Source organism: Acinonyx jubatus, chromosome B2 (assembly GCF_027475565.1).
Source record: "Acinonyx jubatus isolate Ajub_Pintada_27869175 chromosome B2, VMU_Ajub_asm_v1.0, whole genome shotgun sequence".
NCBI classification, from domain to species: domain Eukaryota; kingdom Metazoa; phylum Chordata; class Mammalia; order Carnivora; family Felidae; genus Acinonyx; species Acinonyx jubatus.
The window spans coordinates 76301400-76323146 of NC_069385.1; the positions used below are offsets into that span (position 1 = coordinate 76301400).

The 21747-nt window shown below is 35.6% G+C and overlaps 1 protein-coding gene across 6 annotated transcripts in view; it reads left to right on the forward strand.

Moving 5' to 3' along the window:
* Window positions 1-21747, forward strand: part of UBE3D (ubiquitin protein ligase E3D) — a 156672-nt gene that overhangs the window by 22502 nt on the left and 112423 nt on the right. For all 6 annotated transcript variants that reach the window (XR_008298493.1, XM_053222527.1, XM_053222529.1 and 3 more), the window contains exons 4-7: window positions 6125-6356; window positions 11863-11932; window positions 20106-20175; window positions 21157-21265. Coding sequence is in view for 5 of the 6 variants with exons in the window: in XM_053222527.1 (XP_053078502.1) it covers window positions 6125-6356; window positions 11863-11932; window positions 20106-20175; window positions 21157-21265 (481 nt within the window). In the remaining variant the exon portion in view is untranslated. The remainder of the gene's footprint in view (window positions 1-6124; window positions 6357-11862; window positions 11933-20105; window positions 20176-21156; window positions 21266-21747) is intronic.

Genomic DNA, 21747 nt, shown 5'->3' on the forward strand with positions numbered 1-21747 from the left:
TTGAAAAAAAAAAAGGTATTTTATTTTGAAAGTTCTCTTGGGAAATAGATCATATCAAAGTTTCAGGGTTTTCCGTAGATAAGGTTTCAGTAGAGCTGTGATTATACTACATGTTTTGTTCTTAAAGGTTTTATGTTTTCCAAAACATCAAAAAAATTATTTCCGTTGTAAAAATACTTTTATCTTTGTAATGACTTGTGAATTAGGCACTTTCTTGCTCCTGATGCCTTAGGTAGATAGTTACGGGATATATTATAGCTCTTATTCACTGTTATATGGGGTCAAGTTAAGTTTGAAATATCACATTTTGTGCTAATGTGCATCAGGTCTCCCAGTTCTCTGTAAATGTTGGTGCAATGTCATTTCTGTGATCACGCGTGAGATTTTTACATTGCTGTCTTTTGCACTATACTGAGGATCTGCTTATTGGCACTACATGCAAAATGTCAAGAGACAAAGAATCTTAGTGATGGAGAAGATTTAGGAGACTATTTAGGCCTGCTTCCCACTCTAAACAGGTACTCTTATTTGCCTCTTCTTTGTAAACATTAAAATCTGACCTATCACCTTTCCACTTAAAATGCTGTAATGGTTCCCACCTATCTGTAGAAACAAATCTCTACCCCTTAGATTGGCATGTAACACCCAGCACAGTTTGCCACCATCCCATCTCCCCCGTCTCCTTTACTGATGTTCTACATTGTCAGGGGAGGGATTATATTCCAAGGGAAAGAGTTCAGTTTTGGAGCCAGGAAGACCTGAGTTAAGATCCTGCCTTCATTCATCACCTCTGGCTCTGTGAACTTAAACAGATTATTTAATGTTTCTGAGCCTATCTTTCCTCCTCTGTAACAGGGGAATGGAAATTGTCACCTCACAAAGTTGTAGTAAGCATTAAGTAGAATAAGGTGTGTGCAGTGCCCACCAGAGGTCTTCTGAAATTCAGTTAAATATACAGACCCACAATACTACCACAGGCCACATTTCTTGCCAGCTTGCCAGCAAGGCAGCCTCGGGAGGAGTTCCTCTCAGCAGGGGTCCTACAGTAGTTGCAGGGAGTGACAGCTCACATACCCATCTGGAGACTCTTGTCTCCCCATGTGACACAGTTCCAGGTACAAAGCTCAAGGTCCACAATCAAGCAGGTGCAGGAGCTACCCTGAGAAGAAGCCTCATGACCTAAGCAGCCAATATATCTTGTAATGCTTTTTGCATAATTTCTAGAGTTTCTTGCAAAGGACTGCATTCAGGGAAGTCCAAAGCATGGCACCCTCATCAGACATTTACAGCTCATTCATACTTCCTTTCAGTCCAGATGCAATTTACCAGTCAGGGGTCATTTTTACCACAAGCAGTGTTGCCTAGCAATATAATTGATGCCTACCATCTACCTAGTTTCCAGGGTAGCAGAGCTAGGTGGTTAAACTAAACATTAGATTCTCAAGTAGCAAGGGAAAAGGTTTGTTAACCCTTTTGTCCCAATATGCAACAGACCCAACCAGGGGCCTCACGTGTTATAGTTATCAAAATATGCTTGTTCATTCCTTTAACAAGTATTTAAGAACTTATGCTATGAGTCACGCACTGTGCCAGACACTAGGAAGACAAGTTAAGGAGATAAGGTGCTCATCTTTATATTGTTAATTCCACCTGTGACGATGCGCTTAATTCCTTTAATTGTCTGAAGAACTACTTATCCTTCAAAGGTCAGCTCAGATATCATCTCCTCTCTGAAATCCATATACACTTTACTACCCTAGGACTTTGTATTTATTGTCCTGAATTTGTGGGTTGGTTTTATGAATCCACGAATCCCCTAAAGTAATATGCAGATTTTGTGTGCATGTGGGAATATGAGTTTGAAGAAAGGACAAAAGCTTTCGTTAAATTTTCAGAGGAGTCTAAACTGTCCTCTCTCCCAACCCCATTTAGAATTTAGAACCATTACTTTTATATAAGCATTAATCATATTTTATAAAGCTTTATTATCATTTGTTTATAGTCTGTATCTCCTACTAGCCCATGAGTACCCTGAGAGAAGGAACTGTGCATATGAATATTTTGTGTCAACAGAATGCTTGCTTCATAGAAGGCTTTTAAAAAACATATGTTGAAAAAATTGCTTATTAATCTTAATAGACTTAGCAGCTTGAGTGATGCTCCTAATGTACATTTCCTAATTTGAAAGGGAAATTTCTTCCTTACGTTAAAGTAAAATCAACCTTTCTTGTTCCTAGCTTTGTCCTCTAGACTTCTACATTAAATGTCTACCCTCTTCCATATTGTAATTGCCTTTTTTTAAAAAGATTGACACATTTTAATATATTTTAATTTTATATTGATACAAAAGCAGTAAGGAAGAGATTGAGAAGAATGATTATTAAACAGTAATAGAGTGAACCACTTTTATACTTACAAGCCCCCCTCCCCCCATCACTGATCAAATAACAGACCAGTCCATGATTCCACTTGCTGGTGGTATTCCAGGTTGAATGTTTGAGGGTTCCCTGCGGTTTGTTGTTGCTGGTGGATCCACAAAAACTGGGCAGAGTCCCGTGGTGGATTGGAGCAGTGGAGCAGCTGTCAACCTTTGTGGATCTTAGCTTTGTGCTGGTACTTGAGAAGCCGGGTAAGGTGGTGATAGAGCTGCTGCCCAGCGGCCGGCGTCCACAATTCACTTTCCACAGACTCCAGTGGGAGAAAGTGATGTGTTCACCTATCATTTTCTTACTGGTGGGTCTTAACATACAATGTAATATTAGTTGCAAGGGTACTGCTTAGTGGTTTAGCACTTTCGTATAACACCTGGTGCTCATCACGACAAGTGCACTCCTTAACCCCCATCACTTCTTTAACCTCCCCCCACTCTGGTAATAACCATCAGTTTGTTCTGTAGTTAAAAGTCTTTTTATGAGACTCATTTGAGGAGATCAAAGAAAAAGGGTTACACGGGGGAAATCATTAAAAAACAATACATTTGTGTCTGAAATATTTTAACTTAAAACATGCAAATATACATTAATTTACTAATATTTTACTATGGAACCAATATATTTTTGTTAAACATGACTCCACTATTGTCTAGCTTTTTTCACTGTTAACATGTTATCCAAGATTCATCATCTACAATTTTCAGTTTGTTTCTTAAAACTTTTTTTAATGTTTATTTTTGAGAGAGAAAGAGAGCATGAGTGGGGCAGGGGCAGAGACAGAGAGGGAGACACAGAATGCGAAGCAGGCTCCAGGCTTTGAGCTGTCAGCACAGAGCCCATTGTGGGGCTTGAACTCATGAGCCGTGAGATAGTGACCTGAGCCAAAGTTGGACGCTTAAGCAATTGAGCCACCCAGGCGCCCCTCCAGTTTATGTTTCTTTAGAGTAGAATGAGTCATTCGACACTTTTAAAACCTTGGGATTATAGAATTTTTCTAGAATTTTACTCTTTCTCTCTCTCTCCAATGTTCTATAGTTATATCTTCTCACCACTTATTGGGGTTTTGTTTGTTTTGTTTTTTGTGTGTGTGTGTTTTTTTTTTTTTTACAACCGGCTTTCATTTAGTCTGAAATTTTTTGTTTTCACAGGAATAGCAATTCGTATTTCCTTGGTTTATATACTATTTAATTAAATTAGATAACTAAAACAACATATAAGTACCATAAATAGGTCTGTGATCAAATACAATTGATTCTTAATGACCATGTGTTTCTGCTGATAGAAGCAGAGGTGTGCAAGTATTGAGACTGCTTAAGCATTTGCATTGCTCGTGGGCATTAAGAAGACCACAAGCATGTTTCTGTTCTGTTTTTCTCAGGATTACTTATTTGGAAGTTTCTTCATCATCCCGCCCACATTTCTTCCCCTCTTAGACCACTGATCTTCCTAACTTAGAATAGAATAGAAGTACACCATGTTTGGCTTTTCTTCTGGTAACTTCTGACGTATCTATTGTTGTCCAGGAGAAAAACAAAACTATCAAAAAAGAAAAAAAGCAGTAGCAAATATAAGGGCCTAATTAAGCATAAGGATGTTTTAAGCATAAAAAATAGTAGCGACGTGGAACTCAATTTCTCTCCCTTTGAGTGTGGCCTAGACCTAGTGACTCACTTCCAAGGAATAGAGTATGCAAAGGGAGAAACATAGCCTTTTTACTGGAGAAACCTAGTAGATACCACACTGGCCAAGTGTTCAAGTTGAACAGCACCAGTGATAAGTCATATTGATAGAGTGTACCCTCTGGTAAGATGTACTGAGAGACGCACTTCACTTCTGTGGTATTCTTTCCCAAATCCATAACCCCAGCCTAATTTTGAGAAAATATCAGACAAACTTAAATTGAGAGATAATCTGTAGAACACCAGACCAGTGCTCTTCAAAAATGTCAAGGTCCTGAAAAATAAGGAAAGACTAAGAAAATGTAACAGACTAAACAAGACTGGGGAAACATGATGATTAAGTTCAGTGTGTTATCTTCAATTGGATCCTAGAACAAAGGGAAAAAGGATATTAGTGGAAAATCTTGGGGAATCCAGATAAAGTCTGTAGTTTTGACAAATCTTCCATGGTTATAAAAGATGTTAACCTTAGAGAAAGCTGGGTGGAGTGTATGTGAGTACTATTGGTACTGTTTTTGTAACTTTTCTGTAAGTTTAAATTTACTCCCAAATAAGTTTATTAAAAAATAGTAATGGGAGAAATCACAAAAGAAAGGGTTAGGTGATTTGAAATCTAAGACGACTAAACCAAATTAAAAGGCAGTAACACTGGGACACCTGGGTGGCTCAGTCAGTTTGAGCGACTGACTCTTGATTATAGCTCAGGTCATGATCTCATGGTTCATGAGACTGAGCCCTTTGTTGGGCTCTGTGCTGACAGCTTGGAACCTGCTTGGTATTCTCTCTCTCTCTCCCTTTAACTGTGCCCCTCCCACTTGTATGAGTGTATGTGCTTGCTCTCTCAAAATAAATAAACTTAAAAAAAAGGCAATAACACTGAAAAAGTAATTTGTCACAGATGATAGATAAAAGGCTAATATTCTTAAAATAGAATATACTCTTATCTTTCTTATAAAATTTTTTAAATGTTTATTTTGAGAGAGAGCAGGGGAGGGCCGGGGAGAGAGGGAGAGACAGGATCCCAAGCAGGCTTCACACTATCAGTGCAGAGTCTGAGGTGAGGCTTGAACTCAAGAACTTTGAGATCAGGACCCGAGCTGAAATCAAGTGACCGACACTTAATGGACTGAACTACCCAGGCACCCCAAGATAGAATATACTTTTAAAAATTAGTAGAAACATACTAATACCTCATTGGAAAATAGCCATTGATCACAAATCACAGAAGAAACACACTGGTCAATAAATAGGACAGCCAGTTCAATCTCACTAGCAATTAAGAGTTGCTAATTGAGAACAGTATTGAGAACATTTTCACCCATTACATGGAAAAGTGATAGTATTCAATGCTGAAGAAGGTAAGTAGAAGAATTATAGATTGATACAGCCTTTCTGAAAAGCAGTTTGCCGATATGTATTGGGTTTTAAAATATGTATATAATTTGTGATTGTAATCACACTTGTAAGATTTTTTTCCCGAGGAAATAATCATATATTATACAAATTTTCTAATAAGAATGTTCATCACAAGGTTGTGATACTGAAAAGCTTGAAACCTAAATATCTATACCAGTGGGGGAAATGATCTAAAAGTTTTGGCATACTTACAGAATAGAATGGAGGCATTAAGAGTCATCATATAACTAAAAAAAAAAAAGAGAGAGAGAGTAAAAATAAAAGCAAGATACAGTTTGTGTATATCTTCTGATCCTGGGCTGTGTACATGTGTACTGCAGTGGTTTCTTGAGAGGATTGCAAAGAAATACCCTGTCATTTGCAAAGTAGTTACTTGTCTTTGGCTGGGAAGGAAAGGATGATTTTCATTTTCTTTATACCTTTACACATTTTCAAACTGTCTATAGTGAGTATATGTTACTTTTGTAATTGAGGGGAAATTTTTTCATTACAGACAATGTGATTAATGAGTTTCTTTCATCTTTCATGCTGGTTTAATTTAAAAATGCTAGATTTCCATTTTGTTCTGTAAAAAATTGTTTCTCCTCTTTCCACTAGGAAGCTTCTCAGGGTGCTCCCATTGCCGAGTGAGAACTGGGGAGCTCTAGTTGGAGAATGGTGTTGTCATCCTGACCCCTTTGCTAATAAGCCACTTCATCCACAAGAGAATGACTGTTTTATTGGAGACTCTTTCTTCTTGGTGAATTTAAGAAGTGATTTATGGCAGCCAAGACCTGAACTAGCCCCAGTGGAGACACACTGTCTTTCTTCTGAGAACCATTTTAAATTGGTAAAATATCTTTTCAAAATAAATGCTAATTTAGAGGTTGGCTTAGAAACTGGTTTCTCCAATCTTTTCTTAATTAAAGCATGCTACACAGACTGTTCTAAGGACCAAAATCCATTATTTTCAAGTTCCTCTATTCTCCAGCTCTGCTCTATTGATATAGGAAGAGCATATGGCTTTAGACCAAAACAGCTTACAGGGTCTGGAGGAAGAAGGAAAGAGGACTTTTTCGTGCATAGAATTGGGAATGTTGCCATTTTACAAACGAAATTGCCCTACTTTCTTCTTTTTAGGACAATATTCCATAATCTGTATAGTCTGATTTAGATTAAAGTGTTCTTTGTTCCAGGATATGTAGTACAGAGTTAGGCCTAGGTATTTCCCTGTGTCCACTGATGTCATGAGAGTAGATGCCATCAAGGAAAAAGAGGAAATGGAGGAGTCCAAGTGTGGAAAGGAAGCTTGTGCTGCAGGCTCCAAGTTGGTGGTTGACACTGTGAGGTCAAGTGTCTCTTGCTGTAGAAGTTGCTTTAGGGAGAAGGCAATTTCCTCTCACTGCAGAGAACAAATGGTTTACCTTACTTTAAAAGAAAATCAATGGCATTGACTTGGCCCTTGTGAGAAATCATTCCCCTGGTGGCAAATCAATACAGATGTGATTTAAAAAGTAAAGGAAATCATTGCCAGAGAATCTTCATTTTCACATCTGATTATTGGTAGGAACGAAAGCATTGTACGTTAAATTTCATTTAAAATTCATTTAATTTTTGTAACAAAAACTGAACCACTTTAGGAAATATGCAATAGTTGAGCAGCTCTTAGATTGTAAGTTAGCTTACATAACTATTTTCTGTTTTAAGGACAGATTAAGGAGGTTTATCAAATATCAAAGTTATTAGAATTAGTTAAGTGCCTTATCTCTCACCATAAGCACATTTACCTAAATATGGTTCATTTAAATTACCTAAATATGGTTCATTTAAAATTATAGTACTTTATCCTTTTATAGTTTTCAAAGATAAATGGTAAGTTAATATAAATCTGTTATATGTTTAATATGGTTATATTAAAATTGTATTTTAATCTAAATTTGTATACTAATACTTTACTGTTTATGTACTTTAATTTTAATTCTTGTGATAAGCTATAAATTTTTAAAATATTTGCAAGGAAATATTTTTAAAATACTTGAATGGAAGAGGAGAGGAGAAAAATTAAAAGAGAAACCACAAGTTTCCCTTTTTAGATAAACTGTATGGAAATACATTCTTCTCATTTATGTCTTTATCTGTTATATGATGCCATTTCCAAGAATGTCTCTTCATTGTGAACAGTCATTGTATGTGTTAAAGGAAGACCCTTCATAGTCAGACCTAATGGTGTTTAGTATCATTGAGACTGTGGGAAACTCCTATCACAAGCTGCTGTTGACAAGATTGTTTCTAAGTTAGCCAAGGTGGAAGTTTCTCTTTAATTGCATATTGCAGCAGTTGAAAGAGTATGCCTGTGACCAAAATAGTAACATAAATTTGGAGGGACTGCTTAAACAGTGCTCTCAAGGCTCCTGTGGGAACAAGGCTGCTCTGTGCTATTGAAAACCTATTTCTCATATCACCAAGTCTAGCCATCTAGCAGGGTTTTGAAATGTCACATGGTGACACAGCATCCTAATGGTATCTCTTGGGAAACATTTTTTTGGCGAGACAATATCAAGGGTCCTTAGAAATTGAAACAACACAAAGGGAAATAAAAACGAAGACAGGAGGCTAATCCACATCTCTGTGCAATGGTGCCGTCTCTCAGATATATTGATTTAATTAGTTCACAACACGGTCTTTCTTTGATGTTTGCTCTGCAGAGTTCCCACAGTTAGGCTGCTTCATCGCACAACTTGCTGTATTATTTCCTTTAAGCGTTGGTCAGGAGAAATGCATTACAAAGCGGAGCTTCTCTTTAAATGAAATTTAGACTGTTAAAATATTTTAATTAAAAAGACCTGAATTTAAAAATAAAATCCAGCACTTAATTCTTTCCTGCAGTACCCCCCTTAACACTGTACAGTATTTGTCCCTGAAAATGTGGCAGTATATAACTTTTGTTTTCACACGGTAACCTCCCGAAGATTTCCTTATTCTTGCATTTACTCATTGTCTCATGCTATTTTTTTTTTGTGTGTCTACCAACGTAATAAAAATTTCACATCTTGTAATAGGATTATAAAGATGACAAAGGTGGCACCTCAGCCGTTTGTAAGATACATAATATTGTTCTAGACTTAGAGAGTGTGGTCACACAGGAACAAGCTGAACTTTGATTATATTACAGCTGGCAGGTACAATTAACAGCTTTACCTTTTTTCCTTTCCTGGGGTGCTTGGCAATAATTTACTGATCTGGTAATTTGTTAAGTCCATAAGGGTGTATTTCTTATTTTCTCAGAATAATGTGTTGAATTTTGTAAACATGCACAAATGTAAAAAGGATAGAATTGGGAACTTCAGAATACCAGTCATCTTGATTCATAAAGTATGCTTCATCTTGCCCTTTAACCTCCACCCCTGCCCCCACCACCACAGGAGGGCTTTAAAGCAAATCCCAGACATTATGTCATTTTATCCCATATGGATTTTTCTTTTTTAGGTAACCACAGTGTCATTTCACATTTGACAAAAATGAACAATCATTACTTGGTGATAAAATCCTAGGCCATACACATACGGATTTTACCATTTATATTAAAGGTATTTTCTATTTGTTTGAATCAAAATACACACATTTGGTTGTTTGAAATAATTTGCTTTTTATTGATCACATTTTAAAATCCCAATTACCAGCGTCTTGAAAAGGTAGACTTCTTTTTTTGGTGAACAAACCAACAAAAAAAATTGTTTCGCTTCATTGAAAGACAAAGCAAAATGTGCCGTAAGAGCAATTATAAATGAAATACATAATGGAGCACCTGATGAAAAATTTTTTGCTTTGAATAGAAGATCTTCTCAAGCATTGCTACTCCAATACCCCATATTAGTTTTTAGTAAAGCCTTTAGTTTTTGGTAAGATTTAATGAGGATGGTTTGATTTAACTGGTACAAAATAGGATCTTTGAAAAAGTGTCTTAAGACCAATTTGGAGCCATACAGATAGATTTTATTGTAAGAAAGCATGAAACTGCCCAAATGTCAAAGTTTCAGTTGAGCCTATCTGCTTTCTGAGCTTCCTGTATCCTTTAAAAAGAATTTTTTTTTTTTTTTAATTTTTATTTTTGAGAGAAAGAGGCAGCATGAACAGGAAAGGAGCAGAGAGGGAGACACAGAGTCCAAAGCAGGCTTCAGGCTCTGGGCTGTCAGCACAGAGCCTGATGCAGGGCTTGAATTCATGGACTGCGAGATCATGACCTTAACCGACTGAGCCAGTTAGGTGCCCCTATTTCATTTTGTTTAAAAAAAAAAATGCAGGCCATAACCCATTGAAGTGATTCTGTGAATTAGTTTGGAAAACACTTGGTGTAGTGCTTAGAAGCATAAGTTTTAGCATCTAAGGGGTCTAGATTAAAATATCAGCTTTATCAGTTATTAGCACATCCATGGAACTCAGTTTAAATGTGCTTCTTATACAGTTTTTCAGAAAATATTTATTTATGCTAAGGAAAATATAATTGTACTCAAACTTACCCTAATCAGTTAAGATTCCTCAGATCAATACATATATCCCACATCAGGAAGACACTCTTCCTTTCTTAGACCAGCAATTTAGTCTGCCCTTTCCTAGGAGAGATGACCTAGGTGGCCAGAGTTGCAGAAATTCCTTCTCCCTGCCCACTTTTATGTGACATCTGCCATGTTGCAGTGTGTCTATGTGAGAGGAATGTTACATGGTTTTAACAAAGGTATTGCTATGGATGTGAAAAAAGCATATTTTTTGGTAGATTCTTAATATGCAGTTGTCCAGTAAAAGGCAAAAAATTGGTCTCTTTGTGGGAGGATATGGGTTTTCAGCCTGTTCCTTGAATGACATGTGCCCAAACTATGTTTTGTTTATGTAACATCCACCTGGCAGTCAACATGAGCCTGGGACAGTGCTTTATAACACTCCCTTTTAAATACTAATAAACAACACTAATGAGTAGAACACTACTATTTACTGCCTTAAACAGGTGAGGAAACCAAAACAGGTTAATTAACTTGCTCAAGATTATGTGTGTAATAAATAGCAGGACTGGGATGTAAACCTGGGAAGTCTGGCCCCAGACTCAGGGCTCTTAACCACCATGCTACTGCTTCTAACATAATCTCATATAAAAAACTAAAAATCAGTTTTTTTAAAAAAATTGAGGTATAATTGACATATAACATTATATTACTTTTAGGTATATAATTCCATATATGTATATGTTGTAGAATTGTGCATATTGTACATTGTACATAGAATATATATATTATAGAATTAGATGGATGCTAGCAATTTTAATCTGCATCCCAAATGATGAATTTGGGGTTTTACAGTTTAAGAATGCTTCAGGAATTTCTCTGAGAGCACTATCCAGTTTTTCCAATTATAATGAATATCTTAAGTAGAAAAATGTGTTATATGAACGTGTTAAATTTATTTTTTTTTAAATTTTTAATGTTTTTATTTATTTTTTGAGAGAGAGAGAGAGACAACTGAGAGAAATGAAGACAGAATACGAAGCAGCCTCCAGGCTCTGAGCTGTCAGCACAGAGCCTGACGTGGGGCTTGAACCCATGAACCATTAGATCATGACCTGAGCCAAAGTTGGAATGACTGAGCCACCCAGGCACCCCAAATGTGTTAAAAAATTTTTTTTTAATTTTAAGTTTATTTACTTATTTTGAGAGAGAGAGCACAAGCAGGGTAGAGGCAGAGAGAGAGAGGAGAGAGAGGATGCCAAGCAGGCTCTGTGTATCAGTCCCGAGCCCCATGAGGGTCTCAAACTCACTGTCCTTGAGATCATGACCTGAGCCAAAGGCAGCTGCTTAACTGACTGAGCCACCCAGTTACCCTGGTTACATATTTTTGACTTCTGGTGAGGGCCTATGAATTATAGATTACTTTTACATAAGTTACGCTGGACTAGAAATCAAAATAATGGCTCTAATTTTTGATTCTCCTGTTTGCAGACACATGAATTAGAACAAGTCACCTACTCTCTCTGCCTTTGTTGCCTGCCATCTACTCATTCTAAATGATAATGTGTATTTGGAAGTACATTTTAGAAATGTAAAGTGCTTCTTTTTTGAATTATTTACAATAGATTATCAAGAAGTGGTTAGGTTTGGAAAAATCAGTGTGTTCATTATTCTGTCTTTAGATCTGAAAAAAAAATCTCTGTGCATGTGAATTATGCATACAAGCTAAATGTGTTCTCAGTATTTAGTAGAGGGCAAAATAAAATGTAAAGTTCAAAGTATACTCTAGAGACTATGTTAAAATTATATATTCCTTTTAAGAAAAGCTGAATGACATTTAAATGACATTTTTCTGTTCTACAGAAACCAAAGGCAAATACCAAAGTAATTTGTAAGCGTTGCAAGGTAATGTTGGGAGAGACCATGTCATCAGGTAAGAATTTCATAATAAAACCAAAATGATTGCCGCCTTATTAAAAACGAGTAGAAGGAAATTTTATAGGAAATCTATGTGAAAGATAGATAACTAATACATGTTGTAAAATTGATGATTTTTAAAATAGAAATCAAGTAACATATCAAATATGCCAAGAAGTTTGTGTATTTTGACCTTTATAAGTACATAGTATTGAGTTGTAAACTTAGGTTGGGTCATTTTCAATATTTCAAATCCTCTTAGTGGATATAAAGCTACAGTATAAAGTTTGTCCTTGGGTCTTTCTTAAAGAATATCAGGGCTTTTTTCTCAGTACAACTCCTCAGTCAGAATTGTTGGTTGCTAGAGATGATGAAGTTTTCTTGGCTGCCATCTGCCTTAGGGCTGTATTTTGGGCTGGGGGTTGAAAGAGAACTTTTGAAATGGAAGAAAACATATTCTGAGTTTCGTGCTCTGTTCCTATTCTCTTCCCGATAATTATATTTATATAAAGTCTATGTTAAATCACTTTCAAATATAATAAAATCATGATAATTAAATTGCATTACTATTTTTTTTTAATGTTTATTCATTTTTGAAAGAGAGACAAAGTGTGAGCAGGGGGGGAGCAGAGAGAGAGAGGGAGACACAGAATCTGAAGCAGGCTCCAGGATTTGAAAATGTCTGGAGAGCTACAACATGCTGCATTAGCTTTATGGATGACAAATAATTGTTTTTAATACAATTAATTAGAAATGTAAGTAAAGCTAGTGCACCTAAAGAAGGCAGATGGTAGTGTTGTTTGTTTCTTAAAATCATCAGAATCTTGTAAGTAGTTGACTTGCTCAGAGTGAACAGAAAAGAAAGAATGAGCAGTGGTAAAGGATGCCATCCCCAATGTCACTTTGGAGAATGAAAGCAAGCCCTTTAAGCAACAACTTAGAAAGTTTTAAGGCTTCCAGTCAGATTAGGCAAATTGATTTTTTTTATAATTTTTATTTTTTTTTATTTATCTTAGAGAAAGAAGAGAGAGACAGAGTATGAGCAGAGGAGGGGCAGAGAGAGAAAGAGACACAGAATCTGAAGTAGGCTCCTGGCTCTGAGCTGTCAGGAGAGATCCTGATGCGGGGCTCGAACTCAAGGAGCGTGAGATCATGACCTGAGTCGAAGTTGGCCCTCAATGAACTGAGCCACCCAGGCGCCCCGATTTTTTAATTTTTTATTCTTTTCTCTTGTCCCTGAAGTCCAGTTAAAATGTCAGTTAAGGAATAAAAAATATGTATATCCACAGAGACCATGAGAAATTGAGAGGAAGTGACAGTAATGTAAACAAGAGATATAAGCAGACATTTTTGGAAACTGTAAAGCTGAGAGGTGTGGGAACACACTTGGCAGTGTGGAGGAAGCTGCAGTCTCAGTGTCTGCAGATCATCTGAGTGAGGAGTGAGCCAGTACTCGCGGTAGAGCCTCAGAGCTGGTCAGAATTTGGAGGCAACAGGTAGCAGGGAAAGCAGTCTGAGACAAGGGCCTGGAGGAAGGATGGTTAATTCAAAATTTTTATATGGAGCTGTAAAACTCCTAAGATTCCTGTATTTGCAACTTGCTTATACTCTCAAGGTAGGAGATTAGAGGACTCTTTTCTTGGAAAATGAAAGAATACCAATCAGAGAAGAGATTTGCAGATACTCTTTTAGGGGTCATTCAACAGTAAAATGAGCCTAGATCTAGCCATCCTACAGTCAACAAGCCTTGTACCTACATGTAAGAGTTTCCTGTCAGTATTTTTTTTAGTTATACTTAAATATGAATGGATTGCTGAGAATCAAAAAATATTAGAGCAAACCTCCAACTAAGAGACTGAAGTAAATAATCAAGTAAACAGAATAAAGCACCAAGAAAAACAAATTAATGTATAAAACAGAAGAAAATCTTGAACAAAAATAATGTTCTTAGAGAAATGAAATAATATTGTCTCCATAATTCAGAGAATATAGAATTAAAGATGTGACTGCTTAAAAAAAGTAATGAAAGGACTAAAAGATAAAATTAAGGAATTATCTTATCTCCTAAATCAGAACCAAAAGTCAGATATTGAAAATTGGAAAGGAATTGTGGGAAAAACCATCATGTAAGTTTCCTGAGGATACAGATATTGTCTATCTCATTTATCACTATAACCTCAACATTAAAATAATATCTGGCACATAGTGGGTACCCAATAAATATTTATTGAATGAATGAATGAATGAATGGAGACTTTTAGGATATTCAACATCTAGCTAATAGAAATTCTAGAAAGAAAGAATATAGACAACAGAGTTTAGGAAATTATCAAAGAATAGAAATACTAAAAACACATTACAAGGCTATTTTCCAGAGCTGGGGCTTCAGTTTCTCAACTGAAGGGACCCACTACATGTCCAGTATGATGAATGGGATGGGAGGGCAGCTACCCAAAGCTGCATCATTGAGTAATTTCTGAATACCAAGGAAGAAGTTTCCAAAGGAAAAAAAAAACAAGTAGTGAACAAAGGATTAGGAATTAGAATGGCATTGAACTCTTTTTTTTACTTTATTTATTTTGAGAGAGAGAAAGAGCATGTGCGCAGGGGAGGGGCAGAGAGAGAGAGGCAAAGAGAGGATCCCAAGCAGGTTCCGTGCTGTCAGCAGAGCCGACATGGGACTTGATCCCATGAACCATGAGATCATGACCTGAGCCTAAATCAAGAGTCGGACACTCAACTGACTGAGCCATCCAGGTGCCCCAAGAATGGCATTGAACTCTTAACAGCATTTTTGAAAGCTAGAAGACAATGAAGCAATGCCTTCATAATTTAGAAGGAAAAAATATTTTTAATCCATAATTCTGTCACAAACTATCAATCAAGTATGAAGATAACACATAGACAGACCTCAAATGTACATTTTCCTTAGGAATGTGATATAGGATATATCTCACCAAAACTAAGGATTTAACCTCGAGAGAGAAGACATTGGTTTTGGGAAACATTATCTAACACAGATAAGGGAGTCTCAGAGTGAGGGACACACAGCAGGCCTAGAGAGTAACAGCCTGGATTGAAACAAAAGGAGAGAAGATTGCAATAAACATGTTTTCAATTACAAAATGAAACTGATACATTCTTTGATGTATATGACCACATGTAACAGTCTTGAGATAAGCCATTCTATCATATGGGAAGAATTAGCTAAAGGTGCTTGGAAAACTAATCCAATGAAAAAGAAGTTATGCACTACAGGAAAGCAGAAGGTTGAACAAGAAAGGAAACATTTCCATGGTATTATAGCCATAATAACATGAAGTTCAATAGGCAAAGGAGAAACTAGAAATTTAAGACGGAGATTTTGGAAGCAAAAGGCTAAAGACAGGCTGAGATGATAAGCTTTTCACACAGTTCTGGCTGACTGCTAAATGCACATAATAGATGCCAAAGCATCTAATAAGAATTGAAAGCTTGGGGAGATGTGCACATTTTCCCATGCCTTTAATTTCATTTCTCAGTCGATAACACAATTGGGCAGCAGAAGGTAAAAACCTTAATGGCTTGAAGTATTTAAGCAAAACATCTCCCCAAATATGCTGACAGCTGAACTATGAAGGTATAGTGGATACTTCCTAGGGAGCCAGGCTACATAAAATAAAACTGAGCAGAAACATTAGTGGCTACACACTGTGGGGAGACATATTTCATAGTTTGAGCCCAGGTTAGTTAATTGACTATTATACTTATCAGCCAACAATCCTTGAAAGAACAAAACAAAATCCAGGATAGCGACGGTATATTACATACAATGTCCTACTTCCATTTAGAAATTACTAGACATGCAAAGAAGCAGAAAAGAGTGATTGATACTCAAAGAAAAAACAGGACTCAATAAACAGGTGATGAGTAAGCACAAATATTCGACTTAGTAGACAAAGATGTTGAAGTAGCTGTTATAAATATGGCAAAGAATTAAAACAAAAACCTCTTGAGTGAACTAATAGCAAATCTCAACAAATTGGAAACTTCAAAGAGAAATCATTGGTAATTACAGAGCTCAAAAGTACAGTAAGTACAAAATTTACTAGGTTAGCTGTACTACATATTTTAGATGGCAGAAGAAAAAATATAATCATTGAACTTGAAGGTATATTAATAGAAATTCACCTATCCAAAGAACAGAGAGAAAAAGTTCTGAATCAAAATGATCAGGACCTCAGATATTTGTGGGACAATATCAAGTGCTTCGGTAGATGTGTAAATGGAGTCTCGGGGTGAGAAGGAAAAGAATAAGTCAGGAGAAAAAAAATTGTGGAAAAAATGGCTGAAGTCTTGGCAACTTTGGTGAAAAATATTAACTTTTAGATCCAAGAATTGTAATGAAAAGTAGGGTAAACACAAAGGACACCTGGCCCAGCCACATTGTAGTCAAACTAATAGAAGCCAAAGATGAAGAGAGAATCTTGAAAGTACAAAACATCTCTTACAGGGATTTCATGATACAATTAAGGCTGACTTTTTACGGAAATATGACAGCCAGGAGACACTAAAATGAGATATTCAAATGCTGGGGGTGGGGAGAAAAACATTAAAAAAACAAACAAACAACTGTCAACTAACAATTCTATATCAAGCAAAACTGTCCTTCAAAAAATGAAGGCAAAATAAGGGCATTTTCATATAAATAGATGGAAGTTATGCATTACTTGCAGACCTTTTCTACAAAAAATGATAAAGTTCTTCAAGCTGAAGTAAAAGATAGCAAAGGTAATTGGAATCCACAGGAAGAAATGAAGAGCAAGATAAATAGAAAATATGTGGGTAAATTACCACAAAAGTAAACTCAAAAGTTAGCACAAAATTGAAGTCACCTTTTCAATACATTGTGCCAATTCTCTAAAATTAGAACTTTTATTTTGATTGCTTTGAGAAGTAAAGGTATAAATTAAAGACTACACAAAAAGGGAACCTAGTAGAGTACTCTCTGCACAAAAATTGGAGGCCCTAAAGACTCATACCCTTACTGTGGAGGTGAATCAGAAGTGGAACAGCCCTGTGGAATTACAGACAGGTCCTATCAGTCCTTTGGCACTTTAGGGAATTTCAAGTCTTGAACTTGGTTAGTCTGCTGTGGGCTAGCCATAACACCTTGTGCCTGCCAAAAATCAAATGCATATCACGTCCGGAGGAAAATACCTTCATTGTAAAACTCAGAATACCACAAATAATTTGTCAAGTACAGTGTTCACCATACAACCAAAGATAAATAAACATACAAGTAGACTAGACTTTCATCAACAAGAACTAACAAAAATAACGAACAACAGAAACAGACTTCTGTTACTGGAATTCGCAGACATAAACTGGAACAATCATGCTTTCTATATTTATAAGAGAGGTTTGAAGGTATCCAAAGGAAAAGGAGACAACAGCAAGAATATTTGGTAAAGATCTATAATGGAATTTCTAAAAAATATATAACTGAAATTTAGAATTTGGTGGAGGTTTTAATGGCAGATTAGGTACAACTTAGAGAAAGAATTAATGAATAGACAATTGAGAAGAAAAATCTGGAAGCCCGCACAGAGAAACAAGGCAAAAAATATGGGAGAAAGTAAGACATAAAACATACACTGAGAAGATCTAACATATGTTTTGTTTGGTTATTTTTTATTTAAATTCCAGTTAACATATAGTGTAATACTATTTTCAGGTGTACAATTAAATGATTCAGCACTTACATACAATATCTGGTGCTCATCACAGCAGGTACACTCCTTAATCCCCATCACTCATTTAGCCCATCCCCCTCTCCTCTGGTAACCATCAGTTTGTTCTCTATAATTAAGAGTCTGTTTCTTGGTTTTCCTTTCTTTTTTTCCCTTAGGATCATTTGTTTTGTTTCTTAAATTCACGTGAGTCAAATCATATGGTATTTGTCTTTCTCTGACTGACTGACTTTGCTTAGCACAATACTCTCTAGCTCCATCCACGTCATTGCAAATGACAAGATTTCATTCTTTTTTATGGCTGAGTAATATTCCATTGTGTGTGTGTGTGTGTGTGTGTGTGTGTGTGTGTGTGTGTGTGTGTAGTCATTCACCAGTCAATTGATTTGGGGGCTCTTTCCATAATTTGTCTTTTGTTGATAATGCTGCTATAAACATTGGGTTGCATGTGCCCCTTTGAGTTAGTATTTTTGTGTTCTTTGAGTAAATACCTAGCGGTCCAATTGCTGAATCATAGGGTAGTTCTGTTTTTAACTTTTTGAGGAATCTCCATACTCTAACAGCGTATGTTTAATCAGACTTCTGGAAGGGAAAGAAATAGAATGGAGCATGGACAATATTTGAAGAGATAATTGCTAAGAATTTTACAAAAGTGATGAAAAACAGTCTACAAATTGAGGAGGTCCAATGAATTCTAATTAAATGGGCCCCAAGTAAGATAAATAAAAAGAAGTCTATAGCTGGACATATATCTGAGTGATACTGCAAACAACTAAACAAAACCCAGAACATCTTAAAAACAAAGAAAAGTGACAGATCACTCTCAAAGGAACAATAGTAATGGAAGATGGAAGACAATGGAATGAATGTCAATATGTACAAAGGTTAAAAACTGTTAACCTAGGATTTTACATGATGAAAATGTCTTGATAGGAAAGAATCAAGACAAAGATAAATATATTTTCTGACAAACACTATAATAATTCATTTCTACTGGTTTGTTTTTTATTAAAAGAAATTCTACTTGTAGAAGAATAGAATTCTACCTGTAGAAGGTAAAAGAAAATGATCCCAGATAGAAGGTGTAAGTTCAAGAAGGTTTGGTAAAGAAAAGTGGTAAATATGTGGGAGACATTAAGTGGACGCTAACTGCATAAGGCAATAATAATAATACCTTGTAGGATTAAAATTGTAGAATTGTATTTTAACAGCGGCTGGGATGAAAGGGCTCACTTAATAATGTTAAAAGGTTCATTTTTGCATCTAATAACATGACTTCAAAATAGTAAAGTGAAAATTGAACTTAAAGAAGAAATAGATAAATGCATCATGATGGCTCTAGCTATATAATAATATGTTAAACTATCTATTGATTTTCTTGCCTTTTTTTGTGTATTACATTGAAAAATTGAAAACATTTTCAGACAATGTACTGAGAATGCTTTTCCATCTTATTAAAACAATTAAAAATTGTTTGGCACACCGTTTTTAATGCCTGCATTGCATTCTCTTCCTTAAATGTATAATTGTTTAGCCCAACCAGTTTCAATTTTTAAACAACTTATTTTCAGTTTAATTAATGAGCTTATTTACAGATAAATTTTTATAGATGTGAATATTTCTTTGAGATAAGTTCTTAGATGTTTAATGATGGTATCAAAATATATTTAAGGTCTTCGTCAAGTGGCTTTCCAGAAATCTATCGTTTGCAATTCTGACAGCAATATGTGAATAAGTGCACCCACTTCTCCATATTTTCCTCATTGCTGCATTTCATCATTTAAAAATATTTATTTGATGCTAAAGAATATCTCCTTTTAATTTGTATTCCTTCATTATTAGTAAAAATAAACATTTTTTGTGGATTTTGTAAATTCAGAATGGTTATGTTTATATTCATTTCTGTAAGATATTTAGTTTACTGTTTAAATTTTTCTGTAAACTAATCAGATAACCAGATTTGTTGGAAATTATACATTAGTAGACTCAGTGAGATTCTGGGAAATACTCATGTGAGGTTCACAGCATTTTTGCATGGGCTTTGGGACACCATGATGAAAAAGCCTTTTTCAATGATTCCTAGATTTGTGACTACTCCATAGAAATGAGGAAACTAGATGACTACTTTCTACATAAGTGGGCTATGACTGTGATGTGACTGAGTTTTCTACCTTCTGTGTGTGTAAACAGAGTGTCCTTACACCAGATTCACTTGGGCCATGACCTGCTGAAACAACATCGAGCCCTCTCAAGTCTCAGGACTCTCTCCTTGTAGTCATCAATGCTTTCTCATCTTAATTACTAAGTCATTTGGGGAAAAGTTTTACTGAATGTTAATTTTATCAGTATACATACTGAATATTCAATTTGGGATGTCATAATTAGGGACCAACATGTCCACAATAAAAATGTTAGTGCAATGGGAAGATTTTTAATTTTCTTCTTTTTTGTTTCTAGAAACCACCAAGTTTTATATGACAGAGATAATTATTCAGCCATCTGAAAGAAATTTTCCCATCATACCAAGGTATAAATAGCAAATTAAGTTTATTCTGTAATTTTAAATGTGGAGAATGATAGGTACAATTGATTATTTGGGAATTCATTTTTATTTATACCTCCTTATTGGGGAAAAAAAAACCCTTGAGAAAGGCTTTTAGACAGTTGAAGCAAACCACACATATACAAGATTTGAGGATTCATTTATGGCTTGCTTACAAATTGGCATAAACAAATGTGCTTATATTAACATCTTCAAATTCTGAAAGCTTTTTGTGCTTCTTTCTATTTGCCAGATATCCAAGTTCTTACAACCTAATCACTAATAGGTTTTGAATAATTGTTTCTGTTTTAATTTGACTTATTTAAAATGTGAAACGTGGGTCAGTTTTCAAACAACTCCTGTGTTTTTTTTAAAAATGTTACTTAGCCACTAAATCCACTAGTGTTTTCTTTCTTGGAATCTTTTTAGTTTGCAAACAGAAGTTAATTATAGCATATCTTTCAACTCATTTATGGATATCTGAAAATTATGGCAATCTGATTTTAACCTTAACATTTATCCTCCTGTAAATACTTTGATTCTGTACCTCAGCTCTGACTTTTTGAGGGGCTCCAAATGGAAATCATTGTAGATAACTGTCTAATGTTTGGGAGGAAACATCTCGCCTTCTTTTTTAACTCACCGTTTAATGTGCTATAGCACAAGTGGAATATTAACATGTCTAATACAGTATTTTTTTTATTCAGTCAGGGAATAGTTAGGTTCAGGGTGGGAAATATATTAAGGATTGGAGAATAGATTATAAGAAGACTGGAGCAAACACAAATACATTAAAATATATTAAAATCCACATTAGCACAGTCTGTGAAGGAATGAGCAGCATATAGAAAAGTCTGGCTGCACACGCCTCTGCCTTTTAGGTACCCTGTGGGTATTTTTGGCTCCTCTTGCCAGTGAGAGTTATTATGAGAGGCACATTGTGAAAATTGATTTCTGTTCAAACAGGTCCCAGTTTGTACAGAGTGTTATCGCCCAGTGTCTGGTGGAACTCTCCGCTGCTAGAAGCACTTTTAGATTCACTATTCAAGGTCATGACAGCAAAGTGTACATCTTGGTAAGATGTTATTTCTCCCATCTTTCTGTAGCCTGGTAATCCAGGGTCTCAGAAATTCTTTAGTCTTGCCATTCTCTTTTCTTAATTCTCAGGTCTAGAAAATAAACGATCAAATACTGAATTTGTAATATCCATTGAATTCCCAAACCAAACTCAATGACAAAAGAGCAAGTGGCTTTATGTGCTAGGTACTGGGGATATAGAGAAAAATAAAACCTGAAACCTGCTCACACCACAAAATAAAGTTTTTCACTCTAAGTTGTTAATGACTTTTCTTGGTCAGTATAACACAGTTCTGTCTCTGTCACTTTTTTCCCCCTATTGATTGTTCCGTTTTTCCTTTTTGATACTCATGTTTAAAATATATTCTGTTGCTCCTGTTTTTATATATATGTGTGTATGTGGTAAGAACACTTCATGTGAGATCCACCCTCTTCATAGATTTTTAAGTGCATGCTAACAGTATTGTTAATTATAGGCAC